Source organism: Muscardinus avellanarius (genome assembly GCF_963383645.1).
Source record: "Muscardinus avellanarius genome assembly, chromosome: 10".
In the NCBI taxonomy this organism is placed as follows: domain Eukaryota; kingdom Metazoa; phylum Chordata; class Mammalia; order Rodentia; family Gliridae; genus Muscardinus; species Muscardinus avellanarius.
This window is the reverse complement of record NC_137796.1, coordinates 69,252,543-69,265,985: the sequence shown is the minus strand read 5'-3', so window position 1 is coordinate 69,265,985 and position 13,443 is coordinate 69,252,543. Positions and strand designations below refer to the sequence as shown.

The 13,443-nt window shown below is 53.2% G+C and overlaps 2 protein-coding genes across 2 annotated transcripts; both read right to left on the bottom strand.

The window, feature by feature from the left end:
- Positions 1-242: 242 nt before the first annotated feature.
- RNF225 (ring finger protein 225) lies at positions 243-1,163 on the bottom strand (the record flags this gene model as incomplete). Its single annotated transcript, XM_080704124.1, has 1 exon — positions 243-1,163. One exon carries the CDS (start codon positions 1,161-1,163, stop codon positions 243-245), a length of 921 nt encoding a protein of 306 aa, XP_080560250.1.
- Positions 1,164-2,953: 1,790 nt separating this feature from the next.
- Positions 2,954-8,610, bottom strand: RPS5 (ribosomal protein S5). The gene is made up of 6 exons (XM_080704126.1): positions 8,558-8,610; positions 7,643-7,751; positions 4,184-4,393; positions 3,902-4,030; positions 3,158-3,256; positions 2,954-3,075 (listed from the first exon to the last, which is right to left on the bottom strand). The coding sequence occupies exons 2-6, from the start codon at positions 7,748-7,750 to the stop codon at positions 3,007-3,009; spliced, it is 615 nt and encodes a 204-aa protein (XP_080560252.1). The 5' UTR covers position 7,751; positions 8,558-8,610; the 3' UTR covers positions 2,954-3,006.
- Positions 8,611-13,443: the final 4,833 nt, after the last annotated feature.

Genomic DNA, 13,443 nt, shown 5'->3' with positions numbered 1-13,443 from the left:
TGAAGTTCAGAAGTAACCTCCAGCAGGACCAGGGCACCCTCAGCTGGTCAGCCACGGGAATCAGAGGTGACCGCCGCAGGGAACAGGAGCCCCGTGGAACGCCTGTGATGGTTGCCGCTTGAGAGGATTCGTGTCCCATGGTGGGTGACGCTGTCTGCGATGCCCAAACTGAAGGAAGGGGTGCTTTGCAGGGCCCTGCTAAAGCCCCCTTAGGCTGGCCCCCAGGCCTAAGGGCGGGGCATTTACTGCGGTCCCCACGCCCTCCTCCGGCCCCGTTCCTGCAGGGCCCAGCCGGGGCCAGCCTCTGCCCCCCACGTGCTGTCCGCGGGTCCGTCGGGCGCCCCCTGCGGCTCGGCGGCGTCCTCGGGCCCCCCCTCGCGCTCGGGCGCGCCCTCCGCCGCTCCCGGGGGGGCGGGGCCCCGGGGGGGGCCCGCGGGGGTGGGGCGCGGCGTCCCGGGCGCGGGCCGCGGCGGGAGCCAGGAGAAGCCGGGGGGCGCGGGCGCCAGCGCCACGAGCTGCGGGCGCGCGGGCCCGGAGGAGGCGGCGTGCGGGATGAGGAAGAAGATGTAGACGCCGGAGACCACGAGCCCCGCGGCCACCAGCACGGCCAGCGCCACGGCCGCGTTGAAGGCCCAGGCGGGGCTGCTCAGGGACGGGCGCCGCGACAGCGGGCGGCCCAGGCGCAGCGGCGGCGGCGGCGGCGGCGCGCGGCCCTTGCGCGGCCCGGGCGCGGGCGGCGGCCGCAGGTAGAGCAGCCCGCGGCGCCGGTCGAAGCGCACGGAGCCCCGCGGCGGCGGCAGCCCGGGCGGCGGCGGCAGGGCGGGCAGCCCGCGGCGCGGGGCCAGGCGCGTGGGCGCGCGGCACACGGGGCAGGACACCGCGGCGCCGCCGCCCGCCGTGGCCAGGGACAGGCGCGCCAGGCACTCGAGGCAGAAGACGTGGCCGCAGTCCAGGCGCTTGGGCAGCTTGAACGCGCCGTCGAAGGGCGACACGCAGATGAGGCACTCGGCGGGCGAGGCGGGGGCCAGCATGGGGCCCGCGCCGGGGCCGCCGTCGCCCGCCTCGTCCTCGGCGTCCTCGTCCTCCGCCGCGCGCGGGGAGCCGGGCGCCGAGCCCTGGGCGGGCCGGGGGCGGCGCAGCCAGGGCGGCCGCGGGCACGGCATCGGGACCCCACCTGCGGGGACAGGCGTCAGGCCGGGAGGGGACCGGCCAGGTCTCGGGGGGGTGGGGGTGGGTGAGGGGACCCAGGGGAGGGCGGACAGCTCCCGTCGTGCAGGGTAGGCCGAAGGGGCAGCTCTAGCTGAGAACAGAGGGGGCGGAGGGCACAGGAAGGATCCAGAGGTGCCCCCAAGTCCCCAGCCAAGAGACGGGGAAGGACAGGTCCCAGGGACAAAAGGGAGGAAGAGACAGAGGCTGAGTCGTAGATAGGGAGAATTCAACACAGAGGAACAAGGTGAGCACCTCCAGAAAAGCTTGGCAGATACTCTTGCGGGCCCATAGGAGACTCCCCTGGACGACAGCAGAGAAGAGGGGAACCCACAAGCGGGAAGAAGCCTCTCACCGTGACCGCCCTGGCCAGCCTGGGGGGCTCTGCCTACCTGTCGCTGCCTCCTCCCTCTGGCTGGCCAGGCGTCCCTCCTGTTCTGACCTGTGCCTGGCCTGACTGCAGCTAGGCATCCAAGCGCCCCTCCTCAGGGGAGGGCACTGGTCTGGGGCCACCCACTCCACATCCTAGGTTCTCAGGCACCTGTGGAACCCGTCTAGCTGCCTGCCCCGCCCCCAGGAGGAACACCTAGCCTGACTTGGTCCGGATGTCGGGGGTGGCTGAAGGTGATGGCACAGGACAGGCAGGTACGGGACCACCCACCAAAACCTCTACTAGAGTTGGGTGTGGCAGACACCTATAACCCAAGTACTTGGGAAGCTAAGCAGGACCATAGGTTCAAGGACAGACTCAGCAAGTAGTGACTCTCATCAATTTAGTGAGGCCAGCTAAAAATAGGGTAGGGGGGTGCAGACATGGTAGTACACACTCAATCCCAGTACTTGGGAGGTTGAGACAAGAGAAATCAGGAGGTTTTTTTCTAGCCTCAGCTACTTGCTAAATTTCAAAAATAAAAAGTAGCTGTTTGGGGGGGAAGAATGCCTATGGGCTCAATCCCACACACACCAAACAAACGGTCAGGGGAGAATAGCTCTGAGGCAAGATAGACTCTCAGCACCACAAAACCCTCCAGTAGGTGCCATTAGCTTCAGCACTTGGGTGGGCTCCAGACGGTCCCAGCACCTGTGGCATGACATAATCGCAGAGCCCTAGGTAGCAGCACTACTGTACAGGAACCCAGCTACAATCACACAAGGTGGTTAGAGAAGCCCCAGGGGAACCCCAGCAGAGTGAAGCTAGTAGAGCCTGAGCCAAGGGGATACTGATCAGCCAGCAGCCAAAGGGCTGGGAAGTTGCAGTGTAGCACTAGTGCTTCATCTTTACCTAGGGGTGCTTCTGGGTAGCATGACCTCAGAATCATCTGCAGCCCACTCCCAAGCCCCTAAGAGGTCAGACACCCTGGTCCCTCATTCAAAAACCTGTTGGAATACTAAAGACACATGACTGCTGGGTGTGGTGGCATGCACTTGTAATCCCAGTATTAGGATTGCGCAGGTTCAAAGTGAGGCTGGCTCTCAACAACTTAAGTGAGACTGTTTCCAAATAAAATATAAAATAGGTCTGGGAGTGTAGGCTGGAAGTAGAAAGCCCCTGGGTTCCACCCCCAAAAGACACCTGACTTGCATCATGACCCACTAATTTGTTAGCCCTAAGCTGTTACTGTTTTGAGCCAAGAGTGTTTCCCGAGTGAACCTAGCCTTACAATCAACACCCACAGGAAGGTTAAGTATCCTTATCTCCATGAGCCAGCATGGCCACCTTCCCCAACCCAAGTAGAGACAACCAAATGGACAGATGGACCTGCCCCCAAGGGCACAGTTTATTGAACAGCAACTGGGGAATCAGCGATTGGACTTGGCCACACGCTCCAGCTCATCCTTCTTCTTAATGGCATAGGAGTTGGAAGAGCCCTGTAAGGAGACAGGTGATTAGTTGTATAAGTTGGAAGACCACCACCCACATATCCAACCAGACACCAACATCCCCACCCACCTTGGCAGCATTGATGAGCTCATCTGCCAGGCACTCAGCGATGGTCTTGATGTTCCGGAAGGCAGCCTCCCGGGCACCAGTGCACAGCAGCCAGATAGCCTAAGGAGCACAGGGGATCAGGCTGCACCAGCAACTGTAGCCTTCCAACAACCCTGGCCCAGCCTCAACAGATGCTGGCTACCATACTGTCACCCACTGGCCTGCTGATACTACATACATGGGGAACTGACTTCTTGCCAGAATGCAGATCAGACAGAGGGCTGAAGGAGTAAATGCATGTGTGTGCAACACACACATTCCTGTCCCAATGCTAGGAGGCCCAAAGTAAGCTCTTAACCTGGACCTTTGACTAACAAGGTGAAGGGCATGCGGGACAGGTGCATAAATGACACATTTGATATTTTATCACTTCTTAATTCCTTGGGGAGAGATCGAGAACAACCTTGTCTTAAGGTATCCACCCACAGATCTGGGGAGAAACTTGTGGGAATGAGCACAACTAACTCCTTAAAAAAGTGCACATACAGCACAAAATTATGCAATAGAAAACAGAGGAAACCAGACCTCCCAGGGGCCCAGAGCCAGATGTACTCCACACAGGGTGGGAACCCAGGAAGGTTTCCTTGAGGAAGTGAGGTTCCAGGTAAAACACGCAGACAGGACAAACCTTCCTGCCCTGGGCAGGACTCCACCCACTCCTGCTGGCTGCCCTCACCCTGCCACCTGTGCACGCCCCATGCCCACCTGATTCACCCGACGCAGCGGGGACACATCCACAGCCTGCCTCCTCACTGTCCCGGCTCGCCCAATGCGTGTCGAGTCCTCTCGGGGGCCACTGTTGATGATGGCATTCACCAGGACCTGTAGAGGGTTCTAGCAGAGTAGAGGGCTATGAGTCCCACATATCCCCTCCTCTAACCCTCAACCCTAAAGCAGGCTGACTACCACCCAGATGATGAGCCTGGCACCCATACTGTGCCACCTCAGTATGTGCCAAGGGCACAGCCTGCCTTGCCAGAGGCCTACCTCGCCAGTGAGCAGGTGGATGATCTCGAAAGCATGCTTGACTATGCGCACAGTCATGAGCTTCTTGCCGTTGTTGCGGCCGTGCATCATCATGGAGTTGGTGAGGCGCTCCACGATGGGGCACTGTGCTTTGCGGAAGCGCTTGGCGGCATACCGTCCTGCGCTGTGGGGCAGGTATTTGGCATACTTCTCCTTCACTGCAATGTAATCCTGGGAAAAACAGGGAGGGGGGATGAAGAGGCAGACAGGAGCTGGAGGGGTCTCAGTCCAGGGCAGGGGTACTGAGGACCCACTCAGAATAGCCCCCCTCAAGGTATTTGTAAGCCAAATCTGTCTCTACAGGGGAAGTGGATGTTAAGTCCTGCTTGCTTTGAGAAGATATATATATATTTTTTGGTGGTACTGGGGGTGGAACCCAGAGGCTTTCTACCTCCGGGCTATACTCCCAGACCTTTTTTTTAATATTTTATTTGGAAATAGGGTCTCAGTAAGTTGCTGAAAGCCTCACTAAGTAGCTGAGGCTGGCTTCGAACCTGTGCGATCCTCCTGCCTCAGCCTCCCAAGCGCGAGGATTACAAGTGTGCGCCACCACGCCCAGCTTGCTTTGAGAATATTAAACCCGAACAACTGATTTACCAAGTCACTGTTTATGACGGGATCAATATGGTTCCATTTTGGGGTGGGGGAAGGTGATGGGTACTGGGGATTGAACCTAGGAACATTTTATTCCCGAACTGCACCCCCAACCCTATTTTATTTCTACTCTGAAACAGGATCTAAGTTGTGAGGGCTTCACTAAATTGCAGGGGCTGGCCCTGAAACTGTGATCCTCCTGTCCCACTCTCCCAAATACTGAGATTATAAGCATGTACTGCCATGCACAATTTACCTTATTTTAAAACAGGGTTTTAGCAGGGCTGAGCTGGGCATAGTTGCCCGTTTAAAATCCCAGTACTTGGGAGGCTGAGAAAGGAGGATTGCAGAAGACAACCTAAACAATGCAGGAAGACTTAGTAACCTAGACTGTTTCAAACTAAAAAATAAAATAAAGCTGGGGTATGGCTCAGAGATAAGACTGTCCCTGGGTTCAATCCCCAGTGAAACAGAAAACAAAAAACAAAAACAAGGTCTCAGTAAGTTATTGAGATTGGGCTCAAATATGCAATTCTTCCGTTTCAGTCTCTCTAATACTGGATTTACAAGGTGCACCCGAACTGCCTGGAAAATATAACTGTTAATGTTTTAAGTAAAGGAAGGGCCCACAAAAGCAAGTTTCTGAGTGTCATACAATGCACTAAACCCTGGTAGGGAGGAAAATAAGTTGAGGGTTGGAGGTATACTCGGTGCTAAAAATGGTAATCATACTGGGTTCCACCACCTGCAAAAAAAAAAAAAAAAAAAAAAGGTAGGGGGAAAGGATAGGTAAGAGGGAAGTAAGACAGGTCAGTACTAGAATAATATAGGAGCACTCACACTTTACAATTTCAAAAATTTATGAATCCACAGTAACCAAGACAATATGGTGCTAGTATAAACATAAATATACAAATGGAGTATAATTCAAGTCCAGAAAAGAGACATATTCATAGGCAACTGATTTTCAACAAGGGTGCCAAGATCAACCAACTGATCAAATAGTCTAACAAATTGAGCAAGGTTAAAAAAAAAAAGCTGGAGTAGGGTGTGGTGGCCCATGCCTATAATCTCAGTACTTGGGAAGCGGAGACAGGAGGGTTGCAGGTCCATGGCCAAGTCAGCTATTTAGTGAGGCACCCTGCAACTTAGTGAGACTATTTCAAAATAAAGCATAAAATAGGGCTGGGGTGCAGCTCATAGATAGACTGCCCCTAGGTTCAATCCCCAGCATACAAAAGATAAAGAAAGGAGGAAAGAGAGTTGCTACGTCGGGTCTCCTAGCATTGGGACAGGAACGTGTGTGTTGCACACACATGCATTTACTCCTTCAGCCCTCTGTCTGATCTGCATTCTGGCAAGAAGTCAGTTCCCCATGTATGTAGTATCAGCAGGCCAGTGGGTGACAGTATGGTAGCCAGCATCTGTTGAGGCTGGGCTGGGGTTGTTGGAAGGCTACAGTTGCTGGTGCAGCCTGATCCCCTGTGCTCCTTAGGCTATCTGGTGCCCGGGAGGCTGCCTTCCGGAACATCAAGACCATCGCTGAGTGCCTGGCAGATGAGTTTATCAATGCTGCCAAGGTGGGTGGGGATGTTGGTGTCTGGTTGGATATGTGGGTGGTGGTCTTCCAACTTTATACTGGGAATTGCAGTATGAAAGAGGTGGAGACAGGTGGATCAAAAGTTCCAGATCAACCTCATGAGCTTAACAAGACCCTGTCTCAAAATTGAATAATAGGACTAAGCTGGGCGTGTAATCTCAGCATTGGGGAGGATCACGGTTTGCAGACAGCCTCACAGCTACTTATTGAGGTCCTTTGCAACTCAGTGAGACTCTGTTTCAAAGAATAAAAAATAAGGGCAGGGGATGTAGCTCAGCAGTCAAATGCCCCTGGGTTCCATCCCCAGACCAACACACACAAAAAACCAAAAAACAAAGAAAAGTGCTCCACTACTGAGTTATAGCTCCAGCGCTAATTTATGAGCATTTCTCTACCAAAAAGTAAAATCCAACACACACAATATATATATGGGAAATGACACTACTAAAAAAGAAATAATTGAGTTTAAAAACTAGCAGCAAGTCGGGTGTAGTAGTGCACAATCATTAATACCTGTGTTTGGGAGGCTGAGACAGGAATATCTTAGGTTGAGGACAGCCTCAGCAAGTAGTAAGATTCAAATCAACCTAAGGAAACCCTGTTTCAAAGTAAGCAAAATAAATAAACAAAATAGCCAGGCGTGGTGGTGCATGCTTGTAATCCCAGGGCTTGAGAGGCGGAGACAGGAAACTGCACAGGTTCGAAGCCAGCCTCAGTCACTTAGTGAGGCTCTCAGTAACTTAGGGAGACCCTGTTTCCAAATAAAGTATAAAATAGGTCTGGGGAAAACAAAACAAAAAAACTCCACTGGGGGCGTAGCTTGGAGTTACATGGTTCCATCCCCAGAACCCAAAACAACAAAAGCAACCTTTCTGCAGGATAAGTGTATGCTGGTTTCTAGGCATTGAACCTAGGGGCATTCTACTTATCCTATATCCTAGTCCTTTTTTTGTTTTAGAACAGGTTCTTTCTAGGTCTCTGAAACCATCCCTGAACTTACAACCCTCCAGCCTCAGCCTCTCAAGTACTGGGCTTGGCATCATCCCATGAACCACCATGCCTAGGATTTAAGAAAGAGTGAATGTGGTGGTCCAGAGGTCTCTCCTTTACCCATCAGTTCAGCTACTGACTTGGTAGGACAACTAAAAGTTTCAAGTGTCCTCTTGTGGAAGATTCTATATTTGCTCCTAAACCCCAGGCAGGAAAGCCATCCATGTCCCCTTTACCTGAAGGGAAATGTCATTGATTTGCACATCATCAGTACTCCACTTCCCAAAAAGCTTGATATCAGGGGTCTCTGCCACTGCCGGCGCGGCTGTCTCCCACTCGGTCATCCTGTGGACAGGGTAAAAGGATGAAGAAACAGTCAGGGCCCAGCCAGCCTGCAGCATAAGCACACCTGCCAACTATCCGAGGCTGACCCCCCCATACTGTAGCAAACTGAGGAGTTAGAAGGGAGTAAAAAAAAAAAAAAAAAAAAAAAAAAAAAAAACCGAACCATCTCCCCCAGTCTTAGAAAGCCTCCCATTTGTAAGCTCTCACACAGCACCCATGGGCCTAAGACCTGGAAGTCATCTCATCAACTGCTACTGCACGGGCACATTACAATGGCTCTGCAGATGTTAAATATTAAACACCCTTACATTCTATCTGCTGAGAACCTAATCCCAGTCATGCCAATTACGTGACTGGGAAATCGACAAACTGCTTTTAACTCAGCTTCCTCATCCGCCAGATAGTAACGTTAACTGGCATCAGGGACCACCGTGCAAATTCGCGGGCATAATGAATGTAAAAGTTCCTAATTTGGCCCGACACCCGGGTCTGCTATTAAGGGGAGGAACTTGTCTAGATCAAAAAGCGTATGGCGGAGCGATAAAAACGTAAACTTCCTATCTCAGTGAACAACTGAAAAGTCCAAATCAAAATCCCGGGGCCACGCTGAGCCGCAGAGCTACTGAAACAGAGGTACACCAAGGAGCTGAAAGTAACTTTTGCCAGCGCCCGCTTCCTGGGGACTCGTTTTCCGGGCAGAAAAGTGAAGTTTCAAGAGACGGAAAGTCTAGGATTTGGGGCCCACCCACGGCTCCGCGGAAGACCTCGGGCAGTCCCTTGGAGCCCGGACCCCTCAGCAGCCTCACCTGAGAGTACAGCCGGGGCGTCTCGGTCGCTCCGCGTGCTCCACGCGCCACCCAGTTACAGACAGGAAGAGGCCGCGCGCACCGGGCCTAGGCTTTTAAGGGGAGCGATAACTTCCGGGTCAGCGCCAGCAACACGCGCGCACACAGACGTATCGTGTGCTTGGGCCAATCCAGAACGACGTAAAAGGCGCCCTTCGACCCAGGCGGGATGCGCAGATTCTCCGCACATGCGCACTTCCAGAAGCGGAACCGCAGGCGCGCCTGGCGGATGTTCGACCCGAAAATACTTCCCCTTTCTTGTGGGCCTGGGTACAAATGCCGAGATGTCCGAGAGTCCAACGCCGCCATGCCTATTAAGGGCAAGAGTTCGGTTCGCGCTCCTCTGTTAAGCCGCTGCCCTTATGCGCTACGCGGGTTTTGAGTCGAGGTAGCCAGACCGGCACGTTCTCGTTCGTTTCTGCCATCACGGTTCCCTCCAGGGTACGCACACGCTTCGGACCTGGGTTGGTGGAGTGGAGCCGGGTCGCGATTGCTTCGGGTGGACACGCGCATGCGCGGGTGCTTGCGCGGCCCTGACTTTTCCCACCTGTAGCTCCAGGGTTGTAAGGGGCTCGAGCCTCGGGCAGGGACCTCCGTCCTTCTTGATCTGTGACCCTTCGCCAAGCTTCTCCTGCCAAACCCCTCGAAGCCCGCCTCAGGTATCCAGGCTTAGCCCCCGGCCAACGAGAGGACGCCCGGACTCGTTACTCGGGGTCGTGGCAGTGAGAACAGGACCTTCAAGCCATAGTGACTCGCCTAAACTCGGGGAAACCCAGAGGGAGTCTTGGGGAGGTCAGGGCTGGCAGGCTGGGGACTTCTGGGGCGGGGGGCTCCGCTTATCTGGGTGCTCCTCACCGGGACTCTTGGAGGTCCTCTGAACCAGGCGTTTGAGACCAAAAACTGAATCAAAGAGGGTTGGGATACAACGGAGAGATAGGTTTGCAGCCAGCCTCAGCTACTTAGTGAGGCCCCTTTGCAACTCAGGGTCTGGGAGTGTAGGTAGACGGGTTTCCAGAAACCCCAGTACAACCAAAAAAAAAAAAAAAAAGGTCTGGGAGTATAGCCCGGAGGTAGAAAAGCCCCTGGGTTCCACCCTCAGTACCACAAAAGATAAATAAAAAAAGAATTAAAAAACAGGGCTGGGGGTATAGCTCAGAAATGAGCACCCCCGGATTTCATCTCTGGTATAAAAAAAAAAAAATAGGGCTAGGGGTGTAGCTCAGAGGTAAAATGCCCCTGGGTTCCATCCCCAGTACCGCAAATAATAATTAATAATAATACTAATAATAATAAAAATAAAATAATAATGATGGCTGGGGTTGTAGCTCGAAGGTAGAATGTCCCTGGGTTCAATACCCAGTACCTGAGAACAAACAAAAAAATGCCTGGTCTCTATTCAACTGGATGACAGTAGTGTCCCCTTCCATATCACCTAGTTGTGACAACCCAAAATATCTCCAGATATTGCCAAGTGGGAACAAAACTATCCCTAGGTTGAGAACTACTGATTTACATCAGTTTATTTTATTTATATTTTGTGGTGCTGGGATCGAACCCAAGGGCTACACTCCAGTCCTATTTTATTATTTTGAAACAGGGTCTCACTAAGCTGCGAAGGTCCTCACTAAATAGATGAGGCTGGCTAGGAACCTGGGATCCTACTGTCTCTGTCTCAAGTACTTCCCTCCCTTCCCCTCCTCAGTGCTGGGGATTAAAAAAAAAAAGAGTCTCATGCATGCTAGGTGAGCACTCCCCACTGAGCCACATCCCCAACCCTACCTCAAGAATGTGTTTGTGAGAGTTGCTCATGGTGGTGCATGCTTGTTAATCCCAGGATTTGGGAGGCTGAGACAGGAGGATCTGGGTTCATGGCCAGCCAGCCTCAGCTACTTAGTGAGGTCCTCTGCAACTTAGTGAGACCCTTTTTCAAAATAAAGAATAAAAAATAGGGCTGGGAGTGGGGCTCGAAGGTAGAATGCCTCTGGGTCCCATCCCCAGTACTGCAAAAAAAAAAAAAAAAAAAAAAGTGTGTGTATGTTTTACTGGGGGCACTGTATGAGTTATACCCTAATCCCAATTTATTTTCTGAAACAAGGTCTCAGTAAATTGCTCAGGCTAGCCTGGATCCAGCAATTCTCCTGTCTCGGGCTCCCAAGTACTAGGACTACAGGCTTGTGCCAACATGCCCAGCTACCTCAAGAATCTTGAAAGCTGTAAAGCAGGTGTGGTAGCACACAGCTGTAATCTCAGTACTTGGGAGGCTGAAACAGGAGCATGTTCAAAGCCAGCCTTATGAAGTTAGCAAGATCCTCGGCATCTTTTTTTTTTTAATCTTTTTTCTTTTTTGATGCTGGCAACAGAATCCAGGGGCATTCTACCTCCAAGCTACAACCCAAGCCTGATTTATTTCTTATTTTTTTTATCTGGAAACAGGGTCTCACTAAGTACCTGGGGCTGGCTGAGAACGCGATCCTGTCTCAGTCTCCCAAGTACTGGGATTACAAACGTGCGCCACCACGCTGGCGACCTCAGCAACTTACTGAAATCCTACTTCAAAATAAAAAATAAAGCCGAGCGTGGTGGCGCACGCTTGTTTGGAATCCCAGCATTCCGGAGGCTGAGACCCGGAGGATTGCGGTTCGGGTACAGCCTCAGCTACTTAGTGAGGCCCTCTGCAACTCAGTGAGACCCTGTTTCAAAGTAAAGAATAAGACCCGGGCATGGTGGCGCACGCTTGGAATTCCAGCATTTGGGAGGCTGAGACCGGAGGATCGCGGTTTACGGACAGCCTCAGCTACCTAGTGAGGCCCTTTGCAACTCAGTGAGACCCAGTTTCAAAATAAAGAATAAAAAATAGGGCAGGGGGTGTAGCTCAGAGGTCGAGTCGAATCCCCCTGGATTCCATTCCAGACCCGCAAAAAAAAAAAAAAAAAAAAAAAGAAAGAAAGAAAGAAAAAAGAAAAAACAGGGCAGGGGGTGTACCTCTGAGGTCGAATGCCCCTGGGTTCCATCCCTAGACCCACAAAAAAAAAAAAAAAAAAAAAAAGCCTGTATGGTTGCACACGATTGTAATCCCAATACTTGGGAAACAGGAGTGAGACTCTCATCAACCTATTTCTTTCTCTTTCTCTCTCTTTCTTTTCTTTTCTTTTTTTGTTTTACTGGGGATGTGGAACCCAGGGTTCTTCTACCTCTGGGCTACACTCCCAGACCTATTTTTTAAAAAAATATTTTGTATGGAAACAGGGTCTAAGTTGCTGAGACCCTCACTGACTAGCAGAGGCTCTTCAAACCTGCGCAGTCCTCCTGTCTCAGCCTCCCAAGTACTGGAATTACAAGCATGCACCACCATGCCCGGCTAAGAGACCTTATTTCAAATAGAAATTTAAAAAATAGGGCTGGGGGTGTGGCTTGGCGGTAGAATGACCCTGGGGCTACAATCTCCAGTACCACCCCCCCCCCAAAAAAAAATCACCTGGGTGGCTCTGGCACCCAGATCCGCTGTCCCACTTCCAGAGACCCAGATTTCATTGATGTGAAGAGCAGATTGCTCACTGGACACTTCGCGGTCCCCAGCTGTTCCCTTTTGTGCCACTTCCCCGTGTGAGGCTGGAAAGGGAAGGCCGTTTCTTGTCAGTACATTTTAGAAATCTGACTGGGCGCCAGGGCTATCAATCAAACTGATGGCCAGTAAGTTTGGGAGTGACGGCATGCCCTTCCGGGATGCGACGACCCAAACCTGCGCCCCAATTTGGGTGGGTGGCTTGCCTTGTTGCTATGACAACCAGGAGTTTTGCCCACTTCAACCTTCGGCAGCGTCACAATAGGACAGAGCGGAACTACATTTCCCAGCAGCCCGACGAGGGCTCCTGTCCGCTCTAGCGGAGATCCCGAACCCTCAGTGCGGCGGCGGCCCGGAGGAAGTGGGAGGAATGCTTCGCGCTGCGTGCGGGGCGGGGACCAGGGGACTCGTGCGGGCCGCCCCCAACGAGTAAGTGGTATTCTACGCGGACCTCAGACCCCAGCCGTCGAGGCGGGGACCTACGGGTGTTAGCGCGGCGCCATCCCCTAAACCCTCTCCGTCCCGCTCCCGCGGGGTTGGAGGCGGAGGCGTTGAAGCAGCACACTTCCGGTCCGTCACCTCCGAGTCCGGACCGGCCACGGCACTGCAGACCTTCAGTTCCGGGCAGGTCCGCCGTCTGTAGTTTGTCTTTCATGTCCTCCTTCCCGAGTGGGAGATTGAGGTTCTCGAGGGGAGGAACCAGACCCTGGCTTATCGCGGCTCTCAAAATCCAGCCCGCCTCCTCCCCAAGTCCGACGCGAGCTTTCTAGTGCCCCCGGTCCCGCCTAACGGCAGTTTCCCTTCTGTCTCCGAACAGGGGACTTCTTTTTCGACCAGATCCAGCTCCAATCTCCCCACATCAAAAAAGTGGAACAAGTCTTTGCCTCCCTCACGTCCTAGTGACGCTCCCAGTTTGTCTTTGTCTCTTAAGTTTCCTCTGTTGCTTTCTCTTGGCTGCTCTCCTTTATTCATTCACTGTAGAGCAGGGTCTGGCACACACACAGGGTCTGTGTGGCCCCGCCGCGTCCTCCGATCCTGACACAGTAGACGCCCAGTGAGTGTTGGAACCTGCTTAATTCCTCGAGGGCCACCCCGAAAGGATGGAAACGCCAGGGGAGGACAGGTACCGAGAGTCAGGCCTGCACGTTGAGGACATCTGCCCTCCTGTGCCCCACTGTCCTTCCCACTGCCTGTAATAGGACAGGTGGTCTAGGGTTCTGTCCTCCAGGCCGTCAGTGAGGGTGGGATGGGCCTGTGACCCAGAGAAGTTGCCGCTGAACACCCC